The sequence below is a fragment of the Melospiza georgiana genome, chromosome 3 (assembly GCF_028018845.1).
Source record: "Melospiza georgiana isolate bMelGeo1 chromosome 3, bMelGeo1.pri, whole genome shotgun sequence".
In the NCBI taxonomy this organism is placed as follows: Eukaryota; Metazoa; Chordata; class Aves; order Passeriformes; family Passerellidae; genus Melospiza; species Melospiza georgiana.
In genome coordinates this window covers 15,907,283-15,933,980 of record NC_080432.1, presented here as the reverse complement: position 1 = coordinate 15,933,980, position 26,698 = coordinate 15,907,283, and the positions used below count along the sequence as shown (strand labels likewise).

Below are 26,698 nucleotides of genomic sequence, written 5' to 3'. Positions count from 1 at the left end.
GGATTTGGAAATTTGGGAATTTGGGAATTTGGGACCTGGGAGAGTCACATCCCCCAGGGCACAGAGGGATGGAGCTGCTCCTTATAGGATGGGGATTTGGAAATTTGGGAATTTGGGGATTTGGGATGTGGGAGAGTCACATCCCCCAGAGCGTTGAGGGATGGGACTGCTCCTCATGGGAACTTGGGATGTGGGAGAGTGACAACCCCCAGGGCACAGAGGGATGGGGGCTTCTCCTCATGGGATGGGGATTTGGGAATTTGGGACCTGGGAGAGTGACATCCCTCGGGGCATAGAGGGGTGGGACTGCTCCTCATGGGATGGGGATTTGGGATCTGGGACAGTCCCTGAGATGCTGGAAAATGCTCTGGCTGTCCCTTGCTCCTCAATTATTGTCCCCATGGCTGTCCCTGTGCCTCTCCCTCCTCGGGGACATGGACAGGACAGAAGGGGACGCGTGTGGGAGAGAGGTGAGTGCCCAGGTGTATCCAGGAACACCAAACTCTGGCTTTGGACGCTGCCCCATGGATCCATCTCAGCTCAGCCAGGGCAAATATTGATGAGTGGCACTTGTGTGAGTGCTGGCAGGGACAGGGGACACAGACGGGAATGTCCCCAGGGCTGGGAGCCGTCACTTCCCGCTGCTGTCAGCCCTTCCTGGGATTTGCCATGCCGGGATCCGGGACTGCTCAGGGTCCCTGGGGTCCCTGCTCTGGGGTTTTGGTGGCACCAGCTGGAAAAGGACACCCAAAAGTGTCCTGAGGGCTGGGGCAGGGAATGGCTGGGCAGGGAATGGATGGGGAGGGAATGGCTGGGCAGGGAATGGATGGGCAGGGAATGGCTGGGGCAGGGAATGGATGGAGCAGGGAATGGATGGGCAGGGAATGGATGGGCAGGGAATGGCTGGGCAGGGAATGGCTGGGGCAGGGAATGGATGGGCAGGGAATGGCTGGGGCAGGGAATGGATGGGCAGGGAATGGATGGAGCAGGGAATGGATGGAGCAGGGAATGGATGGGCAGGGAATGGCTGGGGCAGGGAATGGATGGAGCAGGGAATGGATGGGCAGGGAATGGATGGGCAGGGAATGGCTGGGGCAGGGAATGGATGGGGCAGGGAATGGATGGGCAGGAATGGATGGGCAGGGAATGGATGGGCAGGGAATGGCTGGGGCAGGGAATGGATGGAGCAGGGAATGGATGGGCAGGGAATGGCTGGGGCAGGGAATGGATGGAGCAGGGAATGGATGGGCAGGAATGGATGGGCAGGGAATGGATGGGCAGGGAATGGCTGGGGCAGGGAATGGATGGGGCAGGGAATGGATGGGCAGGAATGGATGGGCAGGGAATGGATGGGCAGGGAATGGATGGGGCAGGGAATGGATGGGCAGGAATGGATGGGCAGGGAATGGATGGGCAGGGAATGGATGGGGCAGGGAATGGATGGGCAGGAATGGATGGGCAGGGAATGGATGGGCAGGGAATGGATGGGGCAGGGAATGGCCGGGGAGGGAATGGCTGGAGCAGGGAATGGCTGGGGCAGGGAATGGATGGAGCAGGGAATGGCTGGGCAGGGAATGGCTGGGGCAGGGAATGGATGGAGCAGGGAATGGCTGGGCAGGGAATGGCTGGGCAGGGAATGGATGAGGCAGGGAATGGCCGGGGAGGGCAGCTCTGCTGGCTGTCCCCTCCACAGCTTTTCCTGCCAGGATGCGAGGATCCCCGGCCCTGGCAGCTCTGGGAAGCGGCGCTAGAGGGAGCCTCCAGGCTGGCAGCGCATTCCTGCCTCTTTTCTCGGTTTTTACCTCCTTTTTCTCCCTGCAGGAGGTTTCCCAGTCAAGGATTCTGACACCTGACCTGCTCCGGAGCTGTGCATGGAGGCACATCATGCCTCCCACTGGAGCCATCCAAAGGTTCTTCCCAAAAACCTGCCCAGCCCTGAGCTTTGCCTCTCCAGAACCATTTTAAAAGGAAAATTCATTTTTCCCTCTTATTTAAAAAACGTAAATCTTTGCTGAAAATGCACAGCTAAGGGATAGTTCTGACAATCCATAAATATTTCTAATTTTTCCAGAGAAACCCTGGTGAACTTTATCTCCATTCCTAAATTTCAGATCTTCACGGCTGATAGGATAAATGTGCTTCCTTCACCTCGGCTGCTCCGTTTTTTCCTTAAATCCAGTAACACTTTAAAAACCCTTTTAAGGTAAAAATCTGCATATTGATATTTAATTTTTTTTCCCCCAGAGACTTTTTCATGGACGCTTTTAAAGTTGTAAACAACATTTCCTGTTCATACTTGAGGCAAAATTAGATGGGGTCCGGAGCAGCCTTGGATTGGGGAAGATATCCCTGTCCATGGAACGGGATGAGCTTTAAAATCTCTTCCCACCCAAACAATTCTGGGGTTCTTTGTGGATTATTCTCCACGTGCTGCTGAATCCAAGAAGCATTTTGGGAATTTAAATGTATTTTATGCCAGCAACACCTTCATGGAGCAGCTCCACCTCTCCTGTCCCTTCTGAGCACCTCGGGTGTCCCACAACCAGGGATTTGTGAGATTCCCTTGCACGCAGGGAATTGAGGAGGAATTTTTCCATGGAAAGGGCCGTGTTCCCCCCCAGACACCTCTGGCGGGCACTTCTGGCACAACCGGTTCCCCCCACTGGAGCGGAGATTGGGATCGAGCTTGAAGTTCAGGCGCTATTGACAAAGACTCTGTCAACAGAAAGGTGTTGAAGGACGGGATATTTGTGGAAGAAGTCACCAAGAGGTGAAAGATATCCCCTTCAGGGGCCTTTTCCTGCTCGGCAGGCCCTGGCTTGCCGGGGTTTTCCAGGAGGAGCCAGAGGCTGGGATGTGGTGGCTCCATCTCCTGGGCCAGCGCAGCTTTGCCACCATCCACCCGGCATGGAGCAGAACCAGAGCCCTCAGGGAGCAGATCCACGCTGGAAAACTGCCCTGGAGGCTCTGCCAGGTGGAGTTTGGGGTTCAAATATCCTTAATTAGGGATAGGGAATTGCAGCTCAGGGTGGAGGTATAACGGGCTGGTGGAAAGGGAGTTTCCTTGTGTTCCCTCTGGCTTCTTTTCCTCCCCCATATTCCAAATTATCCTGGGATATTTGCTCACCCTTCTTGAGCTCATCATCCCTCTTTTGCAGCCAGGATCCTGCCTGAACCCTCTCCAGAGAAAATCCCTCTGGACAGAGGAATAACCAGCTCTGGAGCCTTTTTCCATGTACCAGTGGCTCCCTAAGGAAGCCCCCTCCTTGGGATAGGGACACAGCTTGGGGTCACCCCCGGTTCTGTGTCCCACTGGGAAGAAATGAAGATTTTTGGGGTTCAGATTGGCCAGTGGATGGTGAAGAGGGTGGGCGTGGAGCAATGGGAGTCCAAAGGGTGGAGGGATGGATGGATGGATGGATGGATGGATGGATGGATGGATGGATGGATGGATGGATGTCCCCTGTCACTCTCACTCTCTTGGAAAAATGCAAGAGCCAATCCATCTCCTAAGGGAGATATGAAGGAATCCCAGAAGATTTGAACCACTGAGCTTTTAGAGAAAAATCAATCCTGCTCAGGTTTATTGGCGGCTTTGTTAATCCCAGGGCAAGGAATTTCCTGCAGGAGAGCAGATCCCGTGCGGGTCGCTGGCTCTGGGCTTCCTCTCCTCGCTGCTGCCCAGGGGCTGAGCAGAAGGAAATGCTCTGGAGGTGTTTTCCCTCCGTGCTGGCACAGGGACAGACGCGGGGCCTTGTGTCTGCTGCCGAGATAAGGATCAGGCAGCCGAGATAAGGATCAGGCAGCCGCTGTTCTCACCTCAGCCCGCACCGGGATCAGGTAACCCTCCACAAACGCGGCTTTCAGGCTTTGTCCGGGCTCCTCCTCCCTCCAGGTGTCCATGCAACGCCTCCTTTGATTTTTTTTTTTTTTTTTTTTTGAGGTGAGGAGGGTGGACACAGCCCCATGGAGGACCATCCCTTCATCCCACAACTCCTTACTGGGCACATCACTCCCATTTCCCAATCCATCCCATCCCTCTTATCCCAGCCATCCTGCTCGGTCCCTGCAGCAGCCAGGCCTGGCCCTTGTCCCCTTGTCTCGTCTAAAGAAGGCAAAAACCTGTCAGAGCACAGGACATTCCTCTGGGTGATTCAAGACCCTGGCAGGGGGCTCAGAGACCTTGGCACGGAATCAAAAACACCTGTGCCTTTGATTTTATCCCATGGAAACAATTCCCAACTTTGCATGAAGATTTACAAGCCACAAGGGTCTGAGTACAGTGATAGTTAATTCATCACAGGGTGAAAATGTAGAATTTTGGTGTTTTAGAATGGGGGTTCAAAAAGCAAGATGGAGGAATCTGGGCGTGTCCTGTCCTTCTTCTTGTCCTCCATCTTCTGCTGCGATGGTGACACTTCTGGATTGGTTTAGAGTAGAGACAGACTGTCTAACATAGGTGATAGGTATTAGAAAATTATTGTAAATAAAGTACATGTAGTTAATAGTATGAAAAGTTAACACCACCCCAAGGGCGATCACAACCCAACCTGCTGGTCAGACCTCAGTGGATCAGAGAAAGAATAGATGAAATAGATAAGGAAATAGATAGTTATAGACAAGGAAATAGATAGTTATAGATAAGGAAAAATAAACAACCCTGAAAAGCAGAACTGACGAATCCCGACTTCTTCGGTAGCGGGGCTGGGAAAAAAGAGACTTTGGGGTCATCACAGCCACAGAAAACCCAAGAAAAACCCAGTGAAAGCCCAAAAACCTCCAGGCAGCAGGGAGGAGTTGTGCACGATGTCTGAGCATTCCCAGGGCCTGCCTGGCTGCCGTCCCACCGTGCTGCAGCCGCCGGCCCCTAATTGCATTGTTTCCGCTGATCCACGAGGAAATTATTTATGGGCACGAGGAGCCTGCCCGGCTTCCAGGGCCTTTCAACTTTATAGGAGTTTTCCATGGGCTGCTCCTGCAGGTTTGGGTTATTTTTACCCCCCAATTAAAGGGGGTTGCTCTCCCTCCCTCCCTCGGGGGTTGAGTTTTTCCCTCTATCCTGGCTGGGATGGGATGGGATGGGATGGGATGGGATGGGCTCCCCATGGAAGGATCTCGAGCCATGAGGCTCCTGTGGCTGGAGAGGGGCCAGCTTTGCCCTCAGCTCGTTTCTCCCCACTCTCTGCGGATTCTCTTTGTCCTTCCCTCTCCCGGCTCCGTGTCCCAGCCCTGGCATTGCTGATGGATTCCCAGCCCCCCACAAGCACATCCACTCCCAGAGCAAACAATCCCCCCCCCTGAATGGCACTGGAAAGGGCACATCCCAACCCTAAACATCCATTATTACCCTGGAATATGAACTGCTGGAGGAGCTCCATTTCCTCTGGCTCCTTTTTAATGGGTACCTGACACCCACAGTGCTTCCACACTGGGAAATTTGCTCCAAGACGCAGAATTGCCTGGCGAAAACCCCACCAACAGCAGCTTCTCCATCAGGGCAGCATCTCCAGGCTGAGCTCTGCTCCCTGTAGGATGCTCCTGGCCCCAAAACCCTTTTCCAAGCCACGGGAATGGCTGGGTACCCTCAGGGGGAGGGAACGCAGCCTCATCCCAGTCGTATCCCGCCTGGAATTTGTTTTCCATGCTCCCACTTGGTTGGGTTTAGGCACACAGAGGGTTTTTTTCGGGAAGGGAGCAGCCTGTGTGGCAGGAACAAACCGTGTGAGGTTGCTTTAAGCGCCCCTTGGAGCGGGGCCAGGAGCCCAGGCAAGGAAACGCTGGGAGCTTGTTTTAATTTAGTGGTGTTGAAGTGTTCGGCTGCAATTAAGCAGCTGAAAATTAAACAGAACCAGTCATTAGGGCTGGTGGGACAAGCCCGGCAGACCAGAGGATATAAATTATTTCCAATGGGGAATGCCAGAGCCGGGCTCGGGATGGATGGGGATGGTTCCCTTCCGTGGATATTATCTCTTGGTTTCAGTCAGAGGAATTCCATCCTGAGGAAGTGAATCCCTGCTGGATTTTGGAGCAGGTAAGGAGAGGGAAGAGAAGCTCATGGCAGAGGGTGTCCTGTGGAATTCCCTCCATCCCAGGGAGCTCCTTTGTCTCCCTGCCTGGGCTGGGTTTTGAGCTCCCAGCATTATTCCCTGGAGCTGATGCTCCCTTTCCCCGGATCCTGCTCCCCATGGAAGGATCTGGAACCATCAGGCTCCTGTGGCCCCAGCGCTGGGCCACTCCCAAGTGTGTTTTGGGGGACAATGACCCGATCCAGGCCGTGCCCTGGGGAAATTTCTTCACTTCCTGGGCTGCTTTGGAGGGAGGATTAGAACAGGAATTGATCCTTGATGGAGTGAAGGTGGAGAGGGGCATGGGCGGGAATTTGGGCTGGAAATCCCTCACCTCCCATGAGGAAATCACAGCTGAGAGGGGAGGGATGGGGCAGGCTCTCCAAAACTGCTGGCTGGGCACATCCATGGTGTTTATCCAGATAATTCTGGGATATCAGAGCTCCCAGGCAACCCAGAGGTCCCAACCTGGATCCATAAAACTTCCAGCATCCTGCAGGATTCTTTTACAATCCCAGAGCCAGGTAAGACGAGAAATGCTCTTTTAAACCCCTCACCTTTCAGAAGGAAGACTTAAGCCTGGCTTTAAAGCCAAGCCTGGGTTTTAAGTGCATTCCTGGGACCTGCTGACGGGAGTGGGAAGCTCCCCCTTGGCTTCAGCAGGATTTTCCCGGCCTGAAATGGAGTCCAGATCTCCCGAAATAAATCCCCCCATCTCTGGAGCTGCAGAACCACACAGAGCCCCAGGAGCTCTCGTTCCCAGAAAAGGATCCAGCTCATTCATCTGCCCACATCATGTGTGTTAAATCCTGCTGACATCTCCCAGAATCCCGGGGAATAAATGGAAACCAGTGCCCGGAGAGCTGGCGGTGCCACGGGATGAGTGGCAGGAGCATTGTTTGTGTGCAGCCTTTCCAAAGGGAGCTCCCACTTCCCCCTTGCCAGGACAAGATGTGAAATTTCATTCCCATTTTATCCCAATTACTGCCTTAGAATTCTGGCACGGAGCGCTTCCGGTAATGCACAATAACTCCAACATCCCGGGTGCTTTCCCAGTGTTGGATTTAGGGGGGGAATTCCTCTTAATTCCCAGTCCATGCCCCCCATCCCAGATATTCCCATTCCAAGGCTCCATCCCACCACTGCTCTTCCAGGAGAGCAGCACAATTCACCTTACCAAAAACCTCATTTGAACCAAAATTTGATATTTTCTCAAATAAAATTTAACTTTTCCAGCCACTTTTTCTTACCTATTTCTCTTACCAAACAAGTCTGAACCCCCAAATCTTCCCCAGCTCAAAATATATCTACTCAACCCCACAAACCTGCAAAAAACAAAAACATTGAAAAATCCCATTTTGCTCCAAAAAGGTGTTTTTACTCCTGGAGAAATCAGTGACAATAATTTATAAGGCTGTAAATAATTATTTTCTGGTTTATTTGGATGGTGTCCTGCAGATTCAGGGCGGCAGAGCAGTGAGGAAAAGTTCTTTTTTATCCCCTCCCATATTTAATTTTAAAGGCCATGTGCACGGAGGAGCTGTCAGGCAGGAATGGGAAGCCGAGGGACTTTTGGGATTCAGGAATTGGCTGGAGCGGACAAGGCAGCTCTTCACAGCTTTAAATCCCATTTTATATCCCCCATTCCCACACAGGGAGAAATAAACAGAGTTTTGCTGTGATTCTTCGGGGCCTTTATGGTGTTTGCAATGTTCTGTGCTGCTCACCTCGCTCTGGCCCTGCATCTTCGCACTGGGACGAGTTTCTGCTGGGAAATGAGCCCTGAAAAGAGTTTACCTGCCTCCAAATGGCTCCAGAACCCTCGGGAAATCCTCTGGAGCTGCACCAGGGAGCTCTGGATGGGCAGAATGGCACCCTGGGCACAGCCAGGGGCTCTGGAGTGTGGCACCAGCGGGAAGAGCTGCAAAGGGGACGTTGGAAAATCCAGGATTATTGAATTCAGTGTTTATATATTCAATAATGTCATATTCAGCACTTATAAATTAATATCCAGCCCTATAAAATGTTTTTTAAAATCCGCCTCCACCATCAAAGTCAATTCACCTTGAGGAAAACCAACGGGGAATTCAGGATTTTTCTTCCTCCTTTTCAGGCTGAGCAGCCAGGCAGGTTCAGAGCCATCCCTGGGGAAATCCATGGATTATTTATCTCACTTTTCAGGCCACCCTCGTGTACACCCCACCCTCTTTCCTACGAGACCCTCTCAGGACGAGAAAACCCTGCGTTAAACGCTGCTGGACCCATCCATGCCCCAAACGCTGCTGGATGCATCCATGCCCTAAAACCTGACTTTAACATTACCAAATCCTATCGAATCTCCTCCCAGCTCTTTCCGCGGAGGAGAAGATTCCCTGCTCTCCCCGTGCCAACCCCAGCGAGCCCCGGGTGCTATTCCAGCCTCCCCGAGGTGTTTTTCCAGCAGCACAGCTCCACATCCCGCTCCCTGCCAAGCCCGCGGCCCGGCGGTGGCCGGGAGGGGGGATCCATCCCGCTAGGAAAACACCGGGAATGGCTTTAGCAGCCCCTCGGCCCCAGCCCCGCGTGTTTGTGGGGTTTGTTTGCACAGCCGGGAGCTGATCCCGCCTGGATTTACACCCAGCCAGGGCTCGCTCAGCCTTAAGCGGGAGCTCAACCCGAAGGAAAATGTTGGGAGGAATTTTGTTTCTCTTTCAGAGCACTGCAGGAGCCAGGGAATATTCATTCCCCAGGGAGAGAGAGGGGGACACCTGGGCTCCGTGGTTTTGGGGGGCTTCTCCAGCCTCAAGGATTTCATAATTCCAGGGGAATACTTCCCTGTGGGAAAGAGCTGTTGGTGTCTCACGGCACCTCCCGCTCCCACCAGAGGCCCCGCGCGTTTTCAGCACTCCCGGAGGAATTCCCAGCACAGAGGTGCCGGTTTTCCCGGGAATGGCGGCAGGGAGAGGAAGGAGCCCGGCTCTGTCCTTTCCCCACATTCCCGTCTCTCCCGGTCCTTTCCAGAGGCCGCTCCTCGCACGCCGCTCCCAGATGTGGCGAGCGGGATTCGCAGGGACCGACCTTCAATGCCCCCGCTCCTTCCAGCCCCGGGCTCCGCCGATAACCGGGATTCTTCCCCAAAAACTCGGTGTTTTTAAATATCGAGCCCTGGGAAGGAAAGGGGATCCCGGGCACATCCAGAGCTGTGGGATGCGGCTGGAGCCGCACATCCCCACGCTGCACTCAGGGCATGGAATGAGATTCCACAAAAAAAAAGCCATTGAAACGGCTACCGGGCAAAAAAAAAAAATCCAAATAAAGACAAAAGCAGGATGGACCCATGCGATTTATTGAGGATTTTCAACGCTCTGCGCTGCCCTCGGATCGGCAACCTTTCCCATCAGGAATTTTTTATTTAAAGGCTCCGGGATCCCGCTCTGGTTTTCACGTTGAGAATCTCTCATCAGAGAACACAGAGGGATTTTTTAGGGAGAAAAAAAACAAACAAAAAAAAAAACCAAAAAAACACCCTCAAATGAAAAAACTCCCGGGGGATTTGGTGTGGTTTTAATCCGGGTGTGTTTGAGGAGCCGCTGGCAGGGAGGGATTTTACGGGAGAAAATTGCTTTTGACAAATATTATTGTTCATTATCGGAGCTGTGGCCTTGACAGACCTGACAGAGATGCTCAGAGGGAAGCTCTGGAGAAGGATTTTATTTTGCTGAGCTCTCAAACGCTCCTCTTCAGCGACCAGGAAGATTTTTTTGGGATCCTTCAACTCCCTGCATTTGGGCAAAAGGCTGGGAAAAAATCCTGTTGGAATTCTGTGCTGTCTCTGACACACAAAGCACAGGCTGAGGCACCCAGCACTTTCTGGGGGTTTTCAGAGTGCCTGATCCCACAGGATTTTCCAGTTTGGTTTGATCCCGGTGGAAAAGGAGCTCCATAAACTCCTGCAAGAGCCCCAGCGTTCCTGAATCAGCAATGAATTAATAATAATAAAATAATGTAGCACAGGATGGCAGTATTAGATAGCAACACAACAATAGAATATATCGTTGTTATTGAATAATAATTTAACAGCTTTATTCTATTACAGTGTAATAATAATTATATTATTTTTTAACAAATAGTAGGGAATAAATACTGGTGAAACACCCAGGACCCCCTACCTTTAACTGTTCTAACCTCCAGCTGCTGCAGCAGAACATCCTTGACATTCCTTTCCAATATCCTTGATATTTCCATCCAGTATTCCTGATAAATATATTTAAAATTAAAAAAAAATTTAAAAAAAATGGAGAAGCTTCCAGAGCTCCCTGCTCCTCTTGATTTTTATTCAGCAAAATTAATGACGTAAAATCGCGCCTGTCACCCGAGGCTCAGCCCGGCATGAAAATACCCACAAAATTCCAGCAGCTTTGGCAAAAACAGGGAAAATTAAGGGTTTTAAAATATTTTTTTTTTTGCGCCGGATCGTGTTCAAGCTGGGAAAGAGGGGCTGGAGAAGGGAAAGAGGAGCCGGAGCAGATGGAAACCATCGCGACCAGGACAGGGCAGGGAATGGCCAGGGGGGAGCAGATTTGGGGGTGCGGTGCTGCTCCTGGAGTTCCGCAGGGAGCTGGACAGGGAGCAAATTAATTGGGATTTTCCTGCCGCATCTCACCTGAGCAGCCGCCCCTTTCCTTTCCTTTCCCTTCTTTTCCTCTCTCTCTTTCCTAATTACTTTCAACAATTTTCTGTTTTCCCTTATTTTCCCTTAGTTATTTTTCTTTATCCTAATTTTAAAAACTATTTTCTTTTCGCTTTTATTTTCCCTTCATTTTTTCATTTCTCCAGCTTAACTTCCCTTCATCATCTGCCTCTCTTCTCTTCTTATTTTTGTTTTCCTTTCTCGTTTTCTTTTCAGGTTGATTTCCCTCCATCCTCTACATCTTTTCCTTAGTTTCCTTCCTATTATTCCTTTCCCTCTTTTTCCCTTTCCCGTTTGCTTATCTCCCTTTCCAACCCCTCTATATCCAGGCGCGCATTCCTGCGGGGAATTCCTGGAATCCCGGTGATGTTCCAGGGAACTCGGCAGGGTTCGGGGAACGCGGGTGGCGTGCGGGGAGCAGGTTGGGGAGTCTTTTCCTTACGGGATTTTTTCCTTGGAAAAACCTCATCCCCAGGCAGCGAGGGATGCTCCAGCACCAGGGAGGAAAAGGCTCCAGGGCTACAGGGGGAAAGGCTCCTCCACCAGGGCAGGGCACCCCCAGACCTCCCAAAAACCCATCCCCAGGGATCCGCAGGGCCGTCACGGCCGCACCTGCCCCCCACCCTTCCAGTCTTTTGCGGGAAACACTCACGGTCTTCCCACCGAGCTCTCCGTGAGCGGGGATAAAAATCCCCGGGAATCCAGCCGCGTTGGACGGATTCGCCTCCGGGCCGGGTTTTTTGGGGCCGACACGGGCGGATTTCGCCTCCAGTGGCCGAGCAGCAGCGCTTCCTCGGGGGAACCCCCCCGGGCAGGGATACGTATCCCCCAAAACGCGCCCGTCCCGTCCGGTCCGGTCCCGTCCGTCGGGGCACGAGGTGAGGCAGGTGCGTGTCCGTGTCCGTGTCCGTGTCCCTGTCCCTGTCCCTGTCCCTGTCCCTGTCCCTGTCCCTGTCCTTGTCCGTGTCCGTGTCCCGGTCCCTGTCCGTGTCCCGGTCCCTGTCCGTGTCCGTGGCCGTGTCCCTGTCCGTGTCCGTGGCCGTGTGCGTGTCGGTGTCCTTGTCCGTGTCCGTGTCCCTGTCCCTGTCCCTGTCCCTGTCCCTGTCCGTGTCCGTGTCCCTGTCGCTGTCCCTGTCCGTGTCCGTGTCCTTGTCCGTGTCCGTGTCCCTGTCCGTGTCGGTGTCCGTGTCCGTGTCCCTGTCCCTGTCCCTGTCCCTGTCCCTGTCCCTGTCCCTGTCCCGCGTGGGGAGGCTGCGGGTCACCGGCAGCTCGGGCTCCGTGAGCCCCCGCCGTGTCCCCGCCGTGTCCCGGCCGTGCCCTCCCGCAGCTCGGGGGCGCTCGGGGGGTGCCGGTGGCGGCGGCGCGGCCCCGAGGGGGCGGGCGGAGGGGGCGGCTCCCCCGGCCCCGCCGGCCGCGGCCATTTAGGAGCGGGCGGGAGCCAATGGGCGGCGGCGCCTCCGCCGTGACGGCCGCGATTGACGCGGTTCCCACGTCAAATTGATCCCGAGGAGCGGCGGGGGCTCCCCGCGAGCGGGGCTCGCTCCCGGCGCCGCCAGGACCCCCCGGCCCGGCCCGGCCCGGCCCGGCCCGGCCGCCCCCCGCGCTCTCTATGCGGGCGCTGCGCCCTCCCCGCGCCGGGCCATGGGTGAGTGCGGCCCCGCACGGGCTCCGGGACGCTCCGGGACGGCTCCCGGCGGAGCAGGGCACCGGGAAGGGGCAGGAGGCGGCCGGGGGTGCCGGGGTGCCGGGAGGGCTCCGCGCTGCTCCGTCCTCCCCGCACCTCCCTTCGCTTTCGCTCCGCTCCCTCCTTGCGAGTCCTTCTCCCGTTCTCGTTCTTTTGCCTTCTCTCCTTTTGTCCCGCTCTCCTTTTTTTGTGCCCTCTTTTCCCCCCCTTCGTCGTTTCTGACTTTTCTTTCTCTCCCATTCTTTCCCTGTCTTTTCTCCTCCTTCTTTTTTTACTGTCACTTTTATCTCACTTTTTTTTTCTGTCTGTATCTCTCCTTTCTCTCTTTCCTTCTTTCCCCCTTCCCTTGGGCTTTTTTCTCTCTCTCTTTCCTCTTCCCCTCTCATTCTCGTTTTGTTTTTCCCTTTTCCTTTTTCCCTCCCTTCCTTTTTTCCCCTTCCCCTTTTCCCCTTCTCTTTTTCCCCTTCCCTTTTTCCTCCTTTTCTTTTCTTCCCCTTCCTTTTTTTCCCTTTCCTTTTTTTCCCTTTCCTTTTTTTCCCTTTCCTTTTTCCCCCTTCCTTTTTTCCCCCTTCCTTTTTCCCCCCTTCCTTTTTTCCCTTTCCTTTTTTTCCCTTTCCTTTTCCCCCCTTCCTTTTTTCCCCCTTCCTTTTTTCCCCCTTCCTTTTTTCCTTTTTTCCTTTTTCCTCTTTCCCCTTATTTTTTCCTTCAATTTTCCTTCCTTTTTTTCCCCCCTTTCCTTTCCTTCTCTTCCTTTTCCTTTCTTCCCTCTTTTCCTCCTTTCCCCCTCCCTTTCTCGCTTCCCCTTCCCCTTTCTCCCCTCTTTTCCCTCTCCCCTTCCCGCTGCAGCTCCATCCCCACCCCGCGGGCACCACGGCCGCTCCCACCCGCGCCGTGCCCACCCGTGCCAATGCGTGCCGTGCCGATCCGTGCCGTCCCGCCCCGCAGAGCACACCTACGGCGAGGTGAACCAGCTGGGCGGCGTCTTCGTGAACGGGCGCCCGCTGCCCAACGCCATCCGCCTGCGGATCGTGGAGCTGGCGCAGCTCGGCATCCGGCCCTGCGACATCAGCCGCCAGCTCCGCGTGTCGCACGGCTGCGTCAGCAAGATCCTGGCCCGCTACCACGAGACGGGCTCCATCCTGCCCGGGGCCATCGGCGGCAGCAAGCCGCGGGTCACCACGCCGGCCGTGGTCAAGCACATCCGCGACTACAAGCAGGGCGACCCCGGCATCTTCGCCTGGGAGATCCGCGACCGCCTGCTGGCCGACGGCGTGTGCGACAAGTACAACGTGCCCTCGGTCAGCTCCATCAGCCGCATCCTGCGCAACAAGATCGGCCCGCTGGCCCCCGCGGGGCCGCCGCCGGCCGCGCTGCCCTGCGCGCACATTTACCAATACCCGTACCCGGGCCCGGCCGCGCCGCCGCCCGCCAAGGCCGCCCCGCACCCCGGGCCGCACCTCGGGGCGCCCCCGGTGCCGCTGCCCCGCTCCTGGCCCTCGGCGCACTCGGTCACCAACATCCTGGGCATCCGCACCTTCGTGGAGCAGGCGGGTGGGTACCGCGCCTTCCGCTCCCCTCCGCCCCCACCGTCCTTCTTTTAGCCCGCTTTCTTGGTCGGTTTAGCGGTTTTTGTCTCTTTGTTTTGTCCCTTTGATTTTTTTGTTCCGTTGGGGGGTTTTTTTTGTTGTTTGTTTGTTTCTAGGTTTTTTATTTGTTTAGGGGTTTTTTGGTTTTTTTCTTTTTTTCTTTTTCTTTTTCTTTTTTTTTTTTTTTTGTTTCGAGTTTTTTTATTCTTTGTTTGTTTGTTTCGTGCCTTTCGGCTCGTTCGGGGATTTTGTTTTTTTTGCTTGTTTTCGGCTTTTTGTTTGGTTCGTGCCTCTTCGCTCATTTCGTGCCTTTTTACGTCTTTCCTTCTTTTTTTATTAGTTTCAGCTCCTTAGTTTATTCGAGTTTTTGTTGCTGTCGTTTCTTTAATTTTTTACTGGTTTTTCCAATTATTTTTTGTTTATTTCTTATATTTTCCTCTCCCCCAACCCCCCCCAATTCCAATTTTTCCCCCTTTTTTTTTCTCCCAAGGGCCTCCCCCCGCTCCACCAGCCCGTCGGGGCGGCGGGGCCAGATGCGGCCTCGGCTCAGCCACATCTTGAACTTTTTATGAAAAATGTGGAAAATATTTTCCTAGGGATGATAGATTGCCGACCGCAAATTCGGAGCCCTGAATTTCTCTCCGCAAAGGGGGATTAAAAAAAATAAAATATATATATATGTGAAAAGAAGGGGGAAAGAAGGGAAAATAAGAGGAGAGGAAAAATCAGGGAGGAAAGGGAAGAGAAGACAACTCGGATCCGGCCTTTTGGATTCTTCCGAGGAATTTGGGAATTTTGGGGCTCCGGCAGCACCAAGGCCGAGCCCCGCCGGCTCCAAGGGGGGACAAGCGTGCCGTGGCAGGGGGCTGCGGGTCCTTTCATCCTTCCAAAAGCCCGAGTAAATCAACCGCATGCGTTTCCCCCCGCGCAATCATTTATCCTTAAAATTCCGATGTCACTTCTCCAAATCCCCTTCGTCGGGAGAGAAATTGGAGCCCCTAAATTATCGGGGATTGGGAATTGGGAGAGGGAAGGGGGGGGGAGACGGCGAGCGGGTTTTGGGGGGGACACCCCGAACTCTCCCCGCGCTGTGATCCCAAATTTCGGGACGCTGGAGGCAACGCGGATTCTTGTGCCCCCAGCCCGTGGGTTTACACAACCAGGCGTTTGGGAAAGCGGGAATTCTCTCTGTTTCACCCCAAAAGCTGCTCGGGGCTGACGTTTCGTTCCGCAGGGGCTCTGGCTGGCACCGAGGGGGCCGCGTACCCCCCGAAAATGGAGGAGTGGCCCCCGGGAGTGAACAGGAGCGGCTTTCCCGGGCCGGGCCAGGCGGTCAACGGGCTGGACAAGGCTGCCATGGACACGGGGGACATCAAATACCCGCAGGTGAGGGTTAGAGGGACACGGGGGACATCAAATACCCGCAGGTGAGGGTTAGAGGGACACGGGGGACATCAAATACCCGCAGGTGAGCGCTGGGGACACGGGGGACAGGAGGGGACAGGGAAGGACAAGGCTGCCATGGACGGCGACATCAAACACCCGCAAGTGAGGGCTGAGGGGACACGGGGACAGGAGGGGACAGGGAAGGACAAGGCTGCCATGGACGGCGACATCAAACACCCGCAAGTGAGGGCTGAGGGGACACGGGGACAGGAGGGGACAGGGCACATCAAATACTCGCAGATGAGGGCTGGGGAACACGGGGGACAGAAGGGGACAAGGCTGCCATGGACGGCGACATTAAATACCCGCAGGTGAGGGTTAGAGGGACACGGGGGACAGGAGGGGACAGGGAAGGAAAAGGCTGCCATGGATGGCGACATCAAATACCCGCAAGTGAGGGCTGGGGGGACACGGGGCACAGGAGGGGGCAGGGCACATCAAATACCCTCAGTTTGGCGCTGGCGGACACGGGGGACAGGAGAGGAGAGGGGAGGACAAGGCTGCCATGGACGGCGACATCAAATACCCGCAGGTGAGCGCTGGGGGACACGGGGGACATCAAATACCCGCAGGTGAGGGTTAGAGGGACACGGGGGACATCAAATACCCGCAGGTGAGCGCTGGGGGACACGGGGGACAGGGAATCGTGTCACGAGTGGGGCTGGAACGGGACAGGGAAGGGAGAGCAGGGAGGGGCCAGGGAGGTGGGCAGAGAGGACAGGGAGCCCCGTCCGCGCTATTCTGAGCCCCCTGTCCCCTTTGTGTGCCTGTCCCCAGCCCGGCGCGGGGCTCTCCTCCATGGGCACCTTCCTGCCGGCCTGCGCGTACCCCCCCTCCAGCCAGCCCGGCGTCTACGGCGGCTCCGCCGGCGCCTTCATCGGGCCGGGCCCGCCCTGGCAGCCGCAGGGGAACCCCCTGGGCCACCACCACGGCGAGCTGGCCATGGCCTTCAAGCAGCCCGGCGGCCAAGGTGAGCGGCGACAGAGGGGGACAGCGCCGGGAGGGACCCCCGGGCTCGGGAGGGGCCGCCCCGTCGGGGATGGGAAGGATCCATCCCGTTTGGAACTGGAATTTCTCTGCCCGCCAGGGAATGGGGAGGATTCCCGGGCTGCTCATCTCCCCCGGAATGTAAGAATGTCGGGGACAAAGCAGGAGCCTTTCCCCGCGTTCCCCCATCCCACCGATTCCAAAACAGAAGCCTTGACAGGGAATCATTAACTCGCAGTTATTACCTATTAATCATTAACTGACAGCAATGATTTAACGATTTGTTTATGGTTATTAGTTATCGTAATTAACTGTTGTTTTATTTAATTGGCTCCCGCGGTTATTAATGAATTATTTCCCTCCGAGCGCTCCGCCGGGAATCCCACGGGAGCAATTTGAGCTGTCCGAGGGGGGGTTGCTTTTATCTCCCGTTAATTATTTAGCCTCATTAATAGAGCTCGATTCCCTCGTTTATAAAAATCCCGATTTTTCCGCCCTGGCTTTAAAATCCCCTTCGACATTTTTGTCATTTTCCCCGCATTATTTGACTTTCTATCATTTTAATTAATCAGCAATTAATTCCCCGTTTATTCGTCCTTTTTTATGTTGTTTTCCCCGGCGTTTAATTTTTTTGTTGTTGTTTTCCCTTTATTTTTTTTTTTGTTTCATTGAGTTTTTTATTTATTTGGTTTTTAATAATTTTACCGTTTCTAACCTGCTGCGAGTCGTAACCTCAGCTGCGCCGGGGAGGAGCGATTGAGGGAGAAAATAAATAATTCAAACCGATTATTTATAGATTAAACAAAAAAAAAAAAAAAAAAAAGAAGAAGAAAAAAAAAAGAGAGAGAGAAGGAAGGAAAATGAATGAAAAAAAATGAGAAAGAAGGAAAGGAAAAAATAAGGATATAAAACGACCACAGTCACCTTTGCATATTTAACATATTTTCGAGGTATTTAAAATTATTTGCAGCCTGAATTTTCTGATTACCCAATTTTTAAGCTGTTTTGTCCCCAGACTATCTCTAAACCTTTGTAGGTTTTAAATTTATTGGTGGAGTGTTTTTTTTTGTTTGTTTGTTTGTTTGTTTTTTTTTTTTTTTTGTGTGGTTTTTAAATTTATTTCTATTTTTCTCTTTAATTTTTATTTTGAAATTTCCCCGGTTTTTCCTTTGGATCGGTTTTCTTGTTCTGCCACTTGTCTGGGACGAGGAAAATCGGATTAAAATTGGTTTGTTGAATTATCCGACAAACGAGCTGGAGGAGGAAGGGTAGGGTGGGCTGGGGGTACCTGTAGTGAGTGGGAAAATTGGGAAAAGGCAGGAAAGAAGGAAGGACAACCCAGCCAGGCAATTTCAGCCCTTTCCCAGCTTCCTGGATTTCCCTCCCTGCTTATCCCCGTGCCTCCAGCAGCCCCGGGACAAATATCCCGATCCCTGAAGGGAGAATTCCCGAGCGCTGAGCCGGGGTGGGACGGAGCTCAGCAGGAATTCCATCGCCTCAGGAATGGTGGCACGGTCCTGTCCCCTTCCCGGCACAGTCACCGTCCAGGACACCCCAAATTTTAGGAATTTTTAGGGATGTGTTCTGTGCGTGGCTGGGGCTGGTCGGGGCCACCTGGCCAGGTCCCCCCGTGTCCCCGGCAGTGCCACCAGCGCTGTCCCTGTCACTGGGGGTCACATTGGCTGTTGGGGGCTCTGGGGGCGGTTTTGGGGTGTCCCCCCCGTGCTCGGAGCGCCTCCATCCCCTGCCTCGCCTGTCCTTCTCCCCTCTCCCCTTCCTGCAGGGGTGGACAGGAAAGCGCCCAGCCCCGCGGGGAAAGCTGCGGAGCCCCTGAGCGCCATCCACTGATGGCATCGCCGTCCCGACCTCCTCGTCCTAGAGCCGCCGAGCAGCGCCCAGGGACTCCTGGAACCTTGGGATGGGCTCCTGCGGCCCGGAGCGGTGACAGGTGACTCTCTGCCTCGGCACACCCCCGGCAGGGCATTCCCGGAGGGACGCTTGGCCTCCACTGGATCGGAAAGGGATGACGGAAGAGACTCAGTTTTCCTTTATTTTATTTTATTTTATTGTATTTTCTCCCCCTCGCTTTCAGTTTTTCCTTCTCCTCCCCCATACTCCCGAGGACTGTTGGGTGCCGTGATTGCCTCCCTCCCTCCGGGAGCATTCCCGGCTCTGTCCCAGCCCGGGGGAGCAATTCCCGGCTTCCCCAAGGGGCACCCTCCGTGCTGGAGCCCTTTCTCCAGCCCCTTCCCAGTGCCTCTGCCCTGGCATGGAAACGGACCAAAATTCCAGGACTTTTAATGGGATATTTCTATAACAAGGAACCTTAATAAAAAGTGACAACAGTGGGCGCACTGCAGTGACCTCCCTACTCAGGGTGAGCACCGTCCCTTCTCCAGAGCTCACCGGGAGCGGGAGGACTCAGTGGGATCGCTTGGAATCTCTCCCTGAGCTTCCTCCCGGGATTCTCCCGCACCCCGGGGCTCCGTGGCCGTCTCCCCGCCGCTGGCGCTGCCCATATCCAGCTGTCCCCGTGTCCCCGCGGTCCCGGGCAGCCGGCTGGGATGCGCTCGGGCTGGGGCTCCGCATTCCCGGCTGCTCCAGCTGGCGTGGATCCCGTCATTGTGTGGGAAGGGGCAGGTCCTGCAGCGGGGCAGACAGGGAAGGTCCTGGCAGCGGAAAACACGCCGGGATTGCTGCGGAGAGCGCGGCTCGGTAGGAGGGAGGGAGGGAACAGGGAGATGCCAACGCAGCCCAGCCCGGGACACGGTTCTGTCTCCAGCCTCGGCGCGGCAAAATTCGGTTCTGGCTCTGCTGAAGCCAGGCTCTGATTCCCAATGCAGGGCTCGGCAGGGAGGGAAGTTCCCGGGAAATCCAAGGAGGTGAGAGCACAGTCCCAGGGCAGGATCTGCAGCCCGACTGCGCCTAAGTGGATTTTAGGGATGTGAGGATGGAGGAGCCACCTGAAAAGGAGGAGGAGTGGCCCCGTCCCCTGCCGGGTTTATCCATTAAAAGCCACATTCCAGAGCGTGGAAGAGCAGCTTTGGGAATGATGCGGGACAGCAAAAACCTTAAAGTGTGGTGTTTGCTGTGTGCCAGTTCTCAGCATCCGCTGGGGCTCCTCATCTCTGCATTGCAGGCAGGGATATCCCTCTGGATACGGGACTGGGGCTCTGGGATGTGATTTCTCATGTCCTTTTCCCAGGCAGGGATGTCCTTCTGGATTTGGGACTGGGGCTCTGGGATGAGCAAGGCACCAGTGCTGGAGTCAGATCCTTTCCATTCTGGTCCTGCTGGGATGTGATTCCTCATTCCCTTATCCCAGGCAGGAATATTCCTGTGAATATGGGACTGGGGCTCTGGATGAGCAAGGCTGGAGTCAGATCCTTTCCATTCTGGGAATGGCTGGGATGTGGCTCCTCATTCCCCTATCCCAGGCAGGGATATCCCTGTGGATATGGGGTTGGGGGCTCTGGGCTGAGCAAGGCTGGAGTCGGATCCTTTCCATTCTTGTCCTGCCAGTATCGTGCATGAGCACCTGAGTTATTCCCATCCAAAACTGCCATGGACCTGCCAAAACCCTGGAAAAACAGCTGGTTGCTCAGCACGGCCACAGGGCAAAGATGGCCATTCCTGGGCACTCTCTGGCTGTGGCTAAAAATGCCATTTTCATTATTCCCTGTGGAGAAGGGATTTTCTCCTTAAACATCCCCAGAATATTTCCCTGTGCCCAGCAGTATTCCTGGAGCAGGCAGAGCCACCAAAACCCCCAATCCAAAGGCCCTAAACCAGCTGGCACCTGTTAGGAGGGTCCAGGACATCGTGGCTTGGGATCCCCAGGGAGGAGGGATAAAGGAGGAGATTTGCTGGGTGGGAAAACACCCTCAGGACTTGTATTCCCGTGGGAGCACAGGTAAAATCCCTGGGGAAATTCAGTGCCTGCATGATGCACCTCAGCTCATGGAAAATACTGGGAGAAGAGGACCAAAAAAAAAAAAAAAAATCCCCCAAATAAATAAAATAAAACGGGATTTTTAGGCAGGGTGAGGTGAGGTGCTGCTCTGCCTGGCCACAGAGCAGGCAGCCTGACAGCATCCAGGGAAAATTGGTCTTGATGGGGGCAGAACTTTTGGAATTGAGGGGAGCAAAGCGAGGGGGTGGAAACAATCAGCCCTGACACTTCTGCAGCCGTGGTCCTGTCAAAATCGATCCCATCCCTCGGAACACGGCAATTCCGATGGAATGGGCTTTGCAGCCTGGAAAAAAACGAGGCTGGAACCGTTTCCATCAGCTTTACCTGCTCCATATACCTTTAGCACCCTTTGGGGAGCACAGAGCAGGATGGGGAATGTTAGTGGAGACTGGCTGGTGGAGCCCAGATTGATTTCTTTCCTGGCGTGTTTGGAATCCTAAGGATTTAAACCCATCCCTCTGCTGCAGGAATGGGCTGGGGGACTGGGGCTTGCAGATGTTTGGCACCAGCACAGGATCTGCTTTTCCAGAATTCCAGCACTCCTTGCTCCAGGCTGGAGAAGCTGGAAGGGGCTGGAGGGGATCCCCTCGGATGGCCCAGGGAAGATCCAGGCTCATCATCCTGTGGATGATCCCTAGGTACCAAAGACTGGGCCCAGGCTGGAAAAGAGCTGATCTAAAATTCCCAAAGTCAGATCGGTGCAAATCCTTTGGGTTCTTTGGAGCTAAATCCTCCTCCTTGTGCAGGAACTTGGAAAAATCCGTGCCCAGCTCTCCGGAGAAGCTGCAAATCCCCCCCCTCATTTGCAGGGTTATAAACCTGCCCACAACTCCTTAAGTTGCACTTGGAAACGGGAATTTGATTCCCAGCTCCCTCAGGCACTTCATAACCTCTCCCTTAATAGGGAGTTTTTCATTTTCGCGGAATCCAGCAGGTTTTTACCTCTGGAAACCTTCCCCAAAAGTTCTCTGCTGCTCCCAGCCCATGGCCCAGGAAAATCCCACCTCATTTCCCAGTGAGAGGCTGGAGAAGGGGCTTTTATTCCCTGGAGCTGCTGGGAGAGGTTTGGAATGGGAAGGTTTTGAGGGGAAGGGCCAAGGATCGGTCTGGGATTTGTGGGATCAGCCATTCCCTGGGATTGAACGGCTGCAGGAGTGCGGCCCTGGCGGAGTTTTGACAGAACTCTCCATAATTTGTAGAAAACTGGGGATGATAAATGGCAGGAAAGAATTTCCCTGAACCCTAATAATAGTTTCACTCCACCACCACGCAGCTCTGTGGGTTCGGGGCTCCTCGCAGAAGCTTCCAATGGATTTTGGAGGAATTGCGAAGGGAGATCAATGACACGGCTGACAAACCTTTTCTTCCTTGTTATTACTGATAGGAATTTAATAATTCCCGTGGGGAAAACGTCCCTCCTCCTTGCCATCCCATCTCCTGCAGCAGAAATATGAAAGTCCTTTTAATCCCAAAGTTATATGGACCTGGCAAGGAGCAGCGAAGCTTTCACTCCTGGAGATATCCCCGTTTTGGCACCGTGATCCCAGAAAATGATGTCATGTGGGATCTCTGTGCCAGAGTTTTCCCTTTCTTCTTTGGATTTGTGGCGATGTCAATGTTCCTCTCTGGAGCAGGTCTGGTTTTAATATTCCATATTTGTGTTTTTTCATTTCGGGGCTGGCTGGAGCCTCCGTTGGTCCCAACCTCGCGGATGCCGCCGGAAGGAGCGAGGAAGAGGAGCTGGGATGGATTGATGGGCTCTGTTGGATTCCTAAACCTTGGGAAGTGCCCCTAAAATAGTCCCTGCTCATTCCTCAGGAGCTGTAATTCCCTCTGCTCCACTCCACTGCTGTTCCTGTGGCCCTTCCCACAGGGAGCACCTCCCTTTGCCAGGAAGGGGCTTGGAGCTCATCCTGGAGCTGCCAAGCCTCATGAATCCATGAAAAATCCCCGGGAAGTGAAAGACCCAAGGTCCCAAAGCATCCATGCCCTGTGGGATAGTGAGGAGCACAGTTTGCCAAAGATTTTCCTGATTCTAGTAGGAGACAGGAGGCTGGATCCACATTCCTTGGGCTTGGTGCTCCCATGGGGTAAAGTGGGAATAAACCAGGCAGCATAGGAGAATCCTGGCTGCCCAAAACTTTTCCTGTAGGAACACTCCAGAGCCAGCAGGGAATTCATCTTTTGGCTCCCTAGGATTGCCAGAGCCATATTTTAAGGTTGGGAATGGTTGTCAGCATCCAGGCACTGCCCCTGGAGCCGGTGACGCAAATGAGACAGGAGGCAAGGTCAGGTTACGGATGAGGCTGCTCCAAAGCCTCTCCTGGAGAACCAAAGGTTTGGGGAAAGGGATGAAATGTGCTGGGAGAGAGAAAAAAAAATCCCAGTAAAGTGCTGGAAATCTGCTGGAAAGGGAGGATAAAATTCCCTCTGGCAGGAACTCTGTTGCTCTTGGAGGCAGCCGGTGAATTCCAAAGCCACGTCCCTCAAACCCAACGCTTCACCCGGAATTGGCAGCAGAGGGTCCTGTGTCCGTGGGGTTTGGAAGTACATCCATAGGGATTCCCAGCTTGGATCCTGAGTGAGTTCTATCCTTCCAGGAGGGCCTGGAGACCTCAAGCAAGGCTGAAGGGGGAGGTGAGAAACCACCGAGGGAGTCCATGGATGGATGGTCGGAATTCCCTGCATTTCACCTGCTGGGTTGATCCCAAGACCCTTCCAAGGAGTTTTGCACCTCCAGAAACTTTCCTGCCTCATGAAAATTCCCTTTCCTTCGTTCCACCTTGGATGAGGTATGGCCACCTGGCTCTATCCACTCTGGGAATCACCTCCAGGAAAAATTCCATGCCAGAAAGAACTTCCAGAGCCAGAGCTGTCAAACTCCATCTTGCCCCGGGATTAAATTCCCTCCCGTCTCCCAAGCAATAACAAAACACCAACATTATGGAAAAGCTGTCAGGAATCCGATTGTTTTCCAAACACCATGGATCCCTCTCCATTTCAAGGAATGAGTGGGGTTGCTTTTTGGGCTTGGAAGGACTGAGTAAGCACAAAGATTCCCAAACAAAACTCTGTCATTGCAGGGGAACAGGGAAGCAGCTGTGGGATAGGAGTACCATGAATGTGGAATTCTGACTTCAAAAAAACCCCAACCCTGAAAAGAGTTAAAGGAGCAGCAAACATTTCATCCTGAGTAGCGCAGGGCTGGAAAGGGATCGGCTTTTAAGGGAATTGCCCATAACCACAACAATATTTGGGGGCTGAGCGGAGCCTAGATTGGGTGCAGATGTTCCGCTGGCATTCGCATGCATCCCGAAGGAGAAAATTCCCTTTTTTCCTGGAGTGCCCGGCACTCTGGAGTCGCCTGAGCTTTACAAACTGATTATGAACACTAATTACCTGCTCTGCTGTAAGGCCGGGCTGAGCACTTGGGCCAAGCTTTGCAAAACCCAGGACTGGGCCTGCCCTGGCTCCCGTTCCACATCCAGGCGTTTTTAGGAGCAGAATGTGCTGATTTATCCAAAATGCCAATTCCTCTGTTAACCCTCCCGCTCCCGTTCCAAGCATCCCGGGGCAGCTGAGGCTGGAATATTTTGGGGGTTCCCAGTGCTTTTTTCCCACTTCCATTCCAATATTTTGTGGGATTCCCTGAGCTTTCACTGCTGTGGAGAAAGGAGATGTCTTAACTCTTCCCTTTGCCCTCTCCCATTGATTTTTCCATGGAATTCCTGGGGGTTCAGGCCCTGGATGAGGCAAAGAGGGTTGAGATCACCTTGGCAGCGCAAATGGGTGGTTTCAAATATTCCTATTCCAAATATTTTTCCTGTTATTCCTGCAGGGAATAGTGCCAGAGTAATGTGATCCAGAGGAAACCTTCCCATTAAAACAGAGCCCAGGTTTTGGGAAAGAAGGACCCAGGCAAAGACCGGGAAAATCCAGCTCAAGGGCTGCTCAGGGAACTCTTTTATGGGAGACATTCTGCAGGGAATGGCTCTGGAGCAGGAGAGGGATTTTTCACTCTGTCCACGGTATTAATTCCAAGGGCTGGGAGCGGATTGGAGCCTGGAATGTGCTTCCCAGGTTAATAAATCTCCACAAGTTTATTGTCCAGGATAAAACCCATTTTCCTCAGCAAATAACCAGGATCATTTGGGGTTAGAGCCATTCCTCAGGAAATGCTTCATAACCAACGTTTTTATTGGTATCCAAGGAAATTCCTGTTCCAAGGAACATGGGCCCGTAACTTTTATCTGCCTTTAAAACAAAATCTGTTATCTTTTATGGCCACTTCCAGAGAGTCTCACTATCACTTTCCATAAAATTCAACAACATTCCTCCTCCAGCCTGGAAAATCAAGACCAGAGCTGGGGGAAAAGCAAAAATGTCTCTTTTTTGGGGAATATTTTAGGAATTTCTGAGTTGTTTCCATTTCAAAACCTCTGCACCCAGCTGGGGCCTGGCAGAGCCCCCTCGGATGCTGCCGCTGATTCCTCTGGAATTGCTTTAAAATGATTTTGGAAGATGAGGTTTCCACAATATCCTCAGCCTGAACTGTGGTCCTGCTTTTCTTGCCATTGGTGCAAACCACCCAATAAAAGCATTTTCACCCTGGATTGTGTTTCAGGTGAATCCATGGATCCCTCCCTTAATCATGCCATTGGTTCTTTGCATGATCCCTGTGGATCCCTCAGGTTTGTGGTGGGATTCAGCCTTGGATCATTTGCATCACGGGTGTCCTGCTTTTTGAGGAATTTTTGCCACGAAATCATTCCGTTTCCTGATGCCACAGGAGTGACACCACAAACCAGTGACCTTCTCCCTATTTTTTCCCTCACCTCCTGTTTTTTTGGGATGGAAAGAGCCCAACATCCCATTACCATGCAGCTCCAAGCACTGCAGGGATCCCACTCTCCTCCAGAGCCATTTCCCCATATCCATTAGCCAATGCTTCATGGAACCACCCCATAAATAACCAGCCATGGGGAGAGCCTGGGAGCTCATTAAATCCATGGAAGTTTCCTTTGGGGAGCCAGGATTTTTTCCCCGTGACTTTGAAGGTCTTCGTAAATGGCTCAGGATGGGGCACAATTAACAACAAACCTCCCAAAATATTAATTTTCCTTGTTGGAATTACTATTTCCACCTGCTGGAGAGAATGGGTTGGATCCCTTGGGAATGGGAAGAGGGATTGGAGCCTCGTGTTTGTATTTTCAGGCAGCACTTCCCAAAATCAGGCTCAGACTCCCACAAACCTTCCCTCCTCCATGGAAAGTGCTGGAATGGAAGGGCTGCTCCTTTTCCATGCACCACTCACTTCCCCCAAAAAAATACAGAATAGTGAGCAAGGATAAAATATATCCAGGCAGTTATTGATGGAATGAGGATTATTTGTAGGAAAGATTAATGCTCCAAAGGTCACTGAAACCTCTGGAACATCCCACAAATCCTCAGACGCATCGCTATTGGAAGTGATGGTTCAATATTCCACAGAAAATATGGAGACTCCGAGAAAGAGATGAGGGTTTTTTTTAAAATGGAATCATAAAAACCCCGGCGTTTCTCCAAGCAGGAATGTGATTTATGGAGTGAAAGGTGGGATAGATGGGAAATAGGTCATTGATTAATCAGAAACCAGCTTGGGCAGGACATGGAAAAATGCTTAAGTGGGGTGAATTCTCCCAAATTAAGCCAGGCTCCTAAATTTCCTTGGACCCTGGTTAATAAAATGGATATGCTGGATATTCCAGGGGGGATGGATTCCCAAGCAGAACATGCTCCATCCGCTGGAAAATCTGACGGAAGGCAGCTCCAAGGTCCTCAGCCTTCCTTAGGGATCAGTCCTGAGCCCTGGAATTCTCTGCCTGCTGGGAAATGAAGGATCCAAAGCACCAGAATGTGCCCAGAAATCCCAGATATGTCCTGGATTTTCTTCCCTCCAGAGTGGGAAAATCAGAGAATACTGAGGATGAGCAGGGGTTATGGATGGGTTGGTGATGATCCATGCTAGGATCCTGAAGGAATTTTTGCTAATCCCTAGAATTATGCAGGAAATTTGCAGTAACAGGCCCAGGTGCTTGTAGAAGCCACTTATTCATAAATCCTGGAAAAAAGCAATGGAATTCCAATTGTTTTAACTGGTAACATCCCAGTTTGTATTTTAATAGGTGTAATCCCAGAATTTATTTTAATAGGGATATATATTAAACTGGAATAAAATCAGACTATATTTAAATACCAATTAATAAATAAATCTGATATAATGTAATATTTTCCATAATTTTTTGTATA

At 53.0% G+C, this 26,698-nt stretch overlaps 1 protein-coding gene across 1 annotated transcript; it reads left to right on the top strand.

Moving 5' to 3' along the window:
- The first annotated feature begins 434 nt into the window (after positions 1-434).
- On the top strand, positions 435-18,316 carry PAX1 (paired box 1). Its single transcript, XM_058019454.1, is given in 8 exon segments — positions 435-470; positions 11,366-11,612; positions 12,243-12,467; positions 13,265-13,969; positions 15,239-15,390; positions 16,228-16,420; positions 18,221-18,285; positions 18,287-18,316. Coding segments are annotated over 8 exon segments (1,653 nt in total).
- Positions 18,317-26,698: the final 8,382 nt, after the last annotated feature.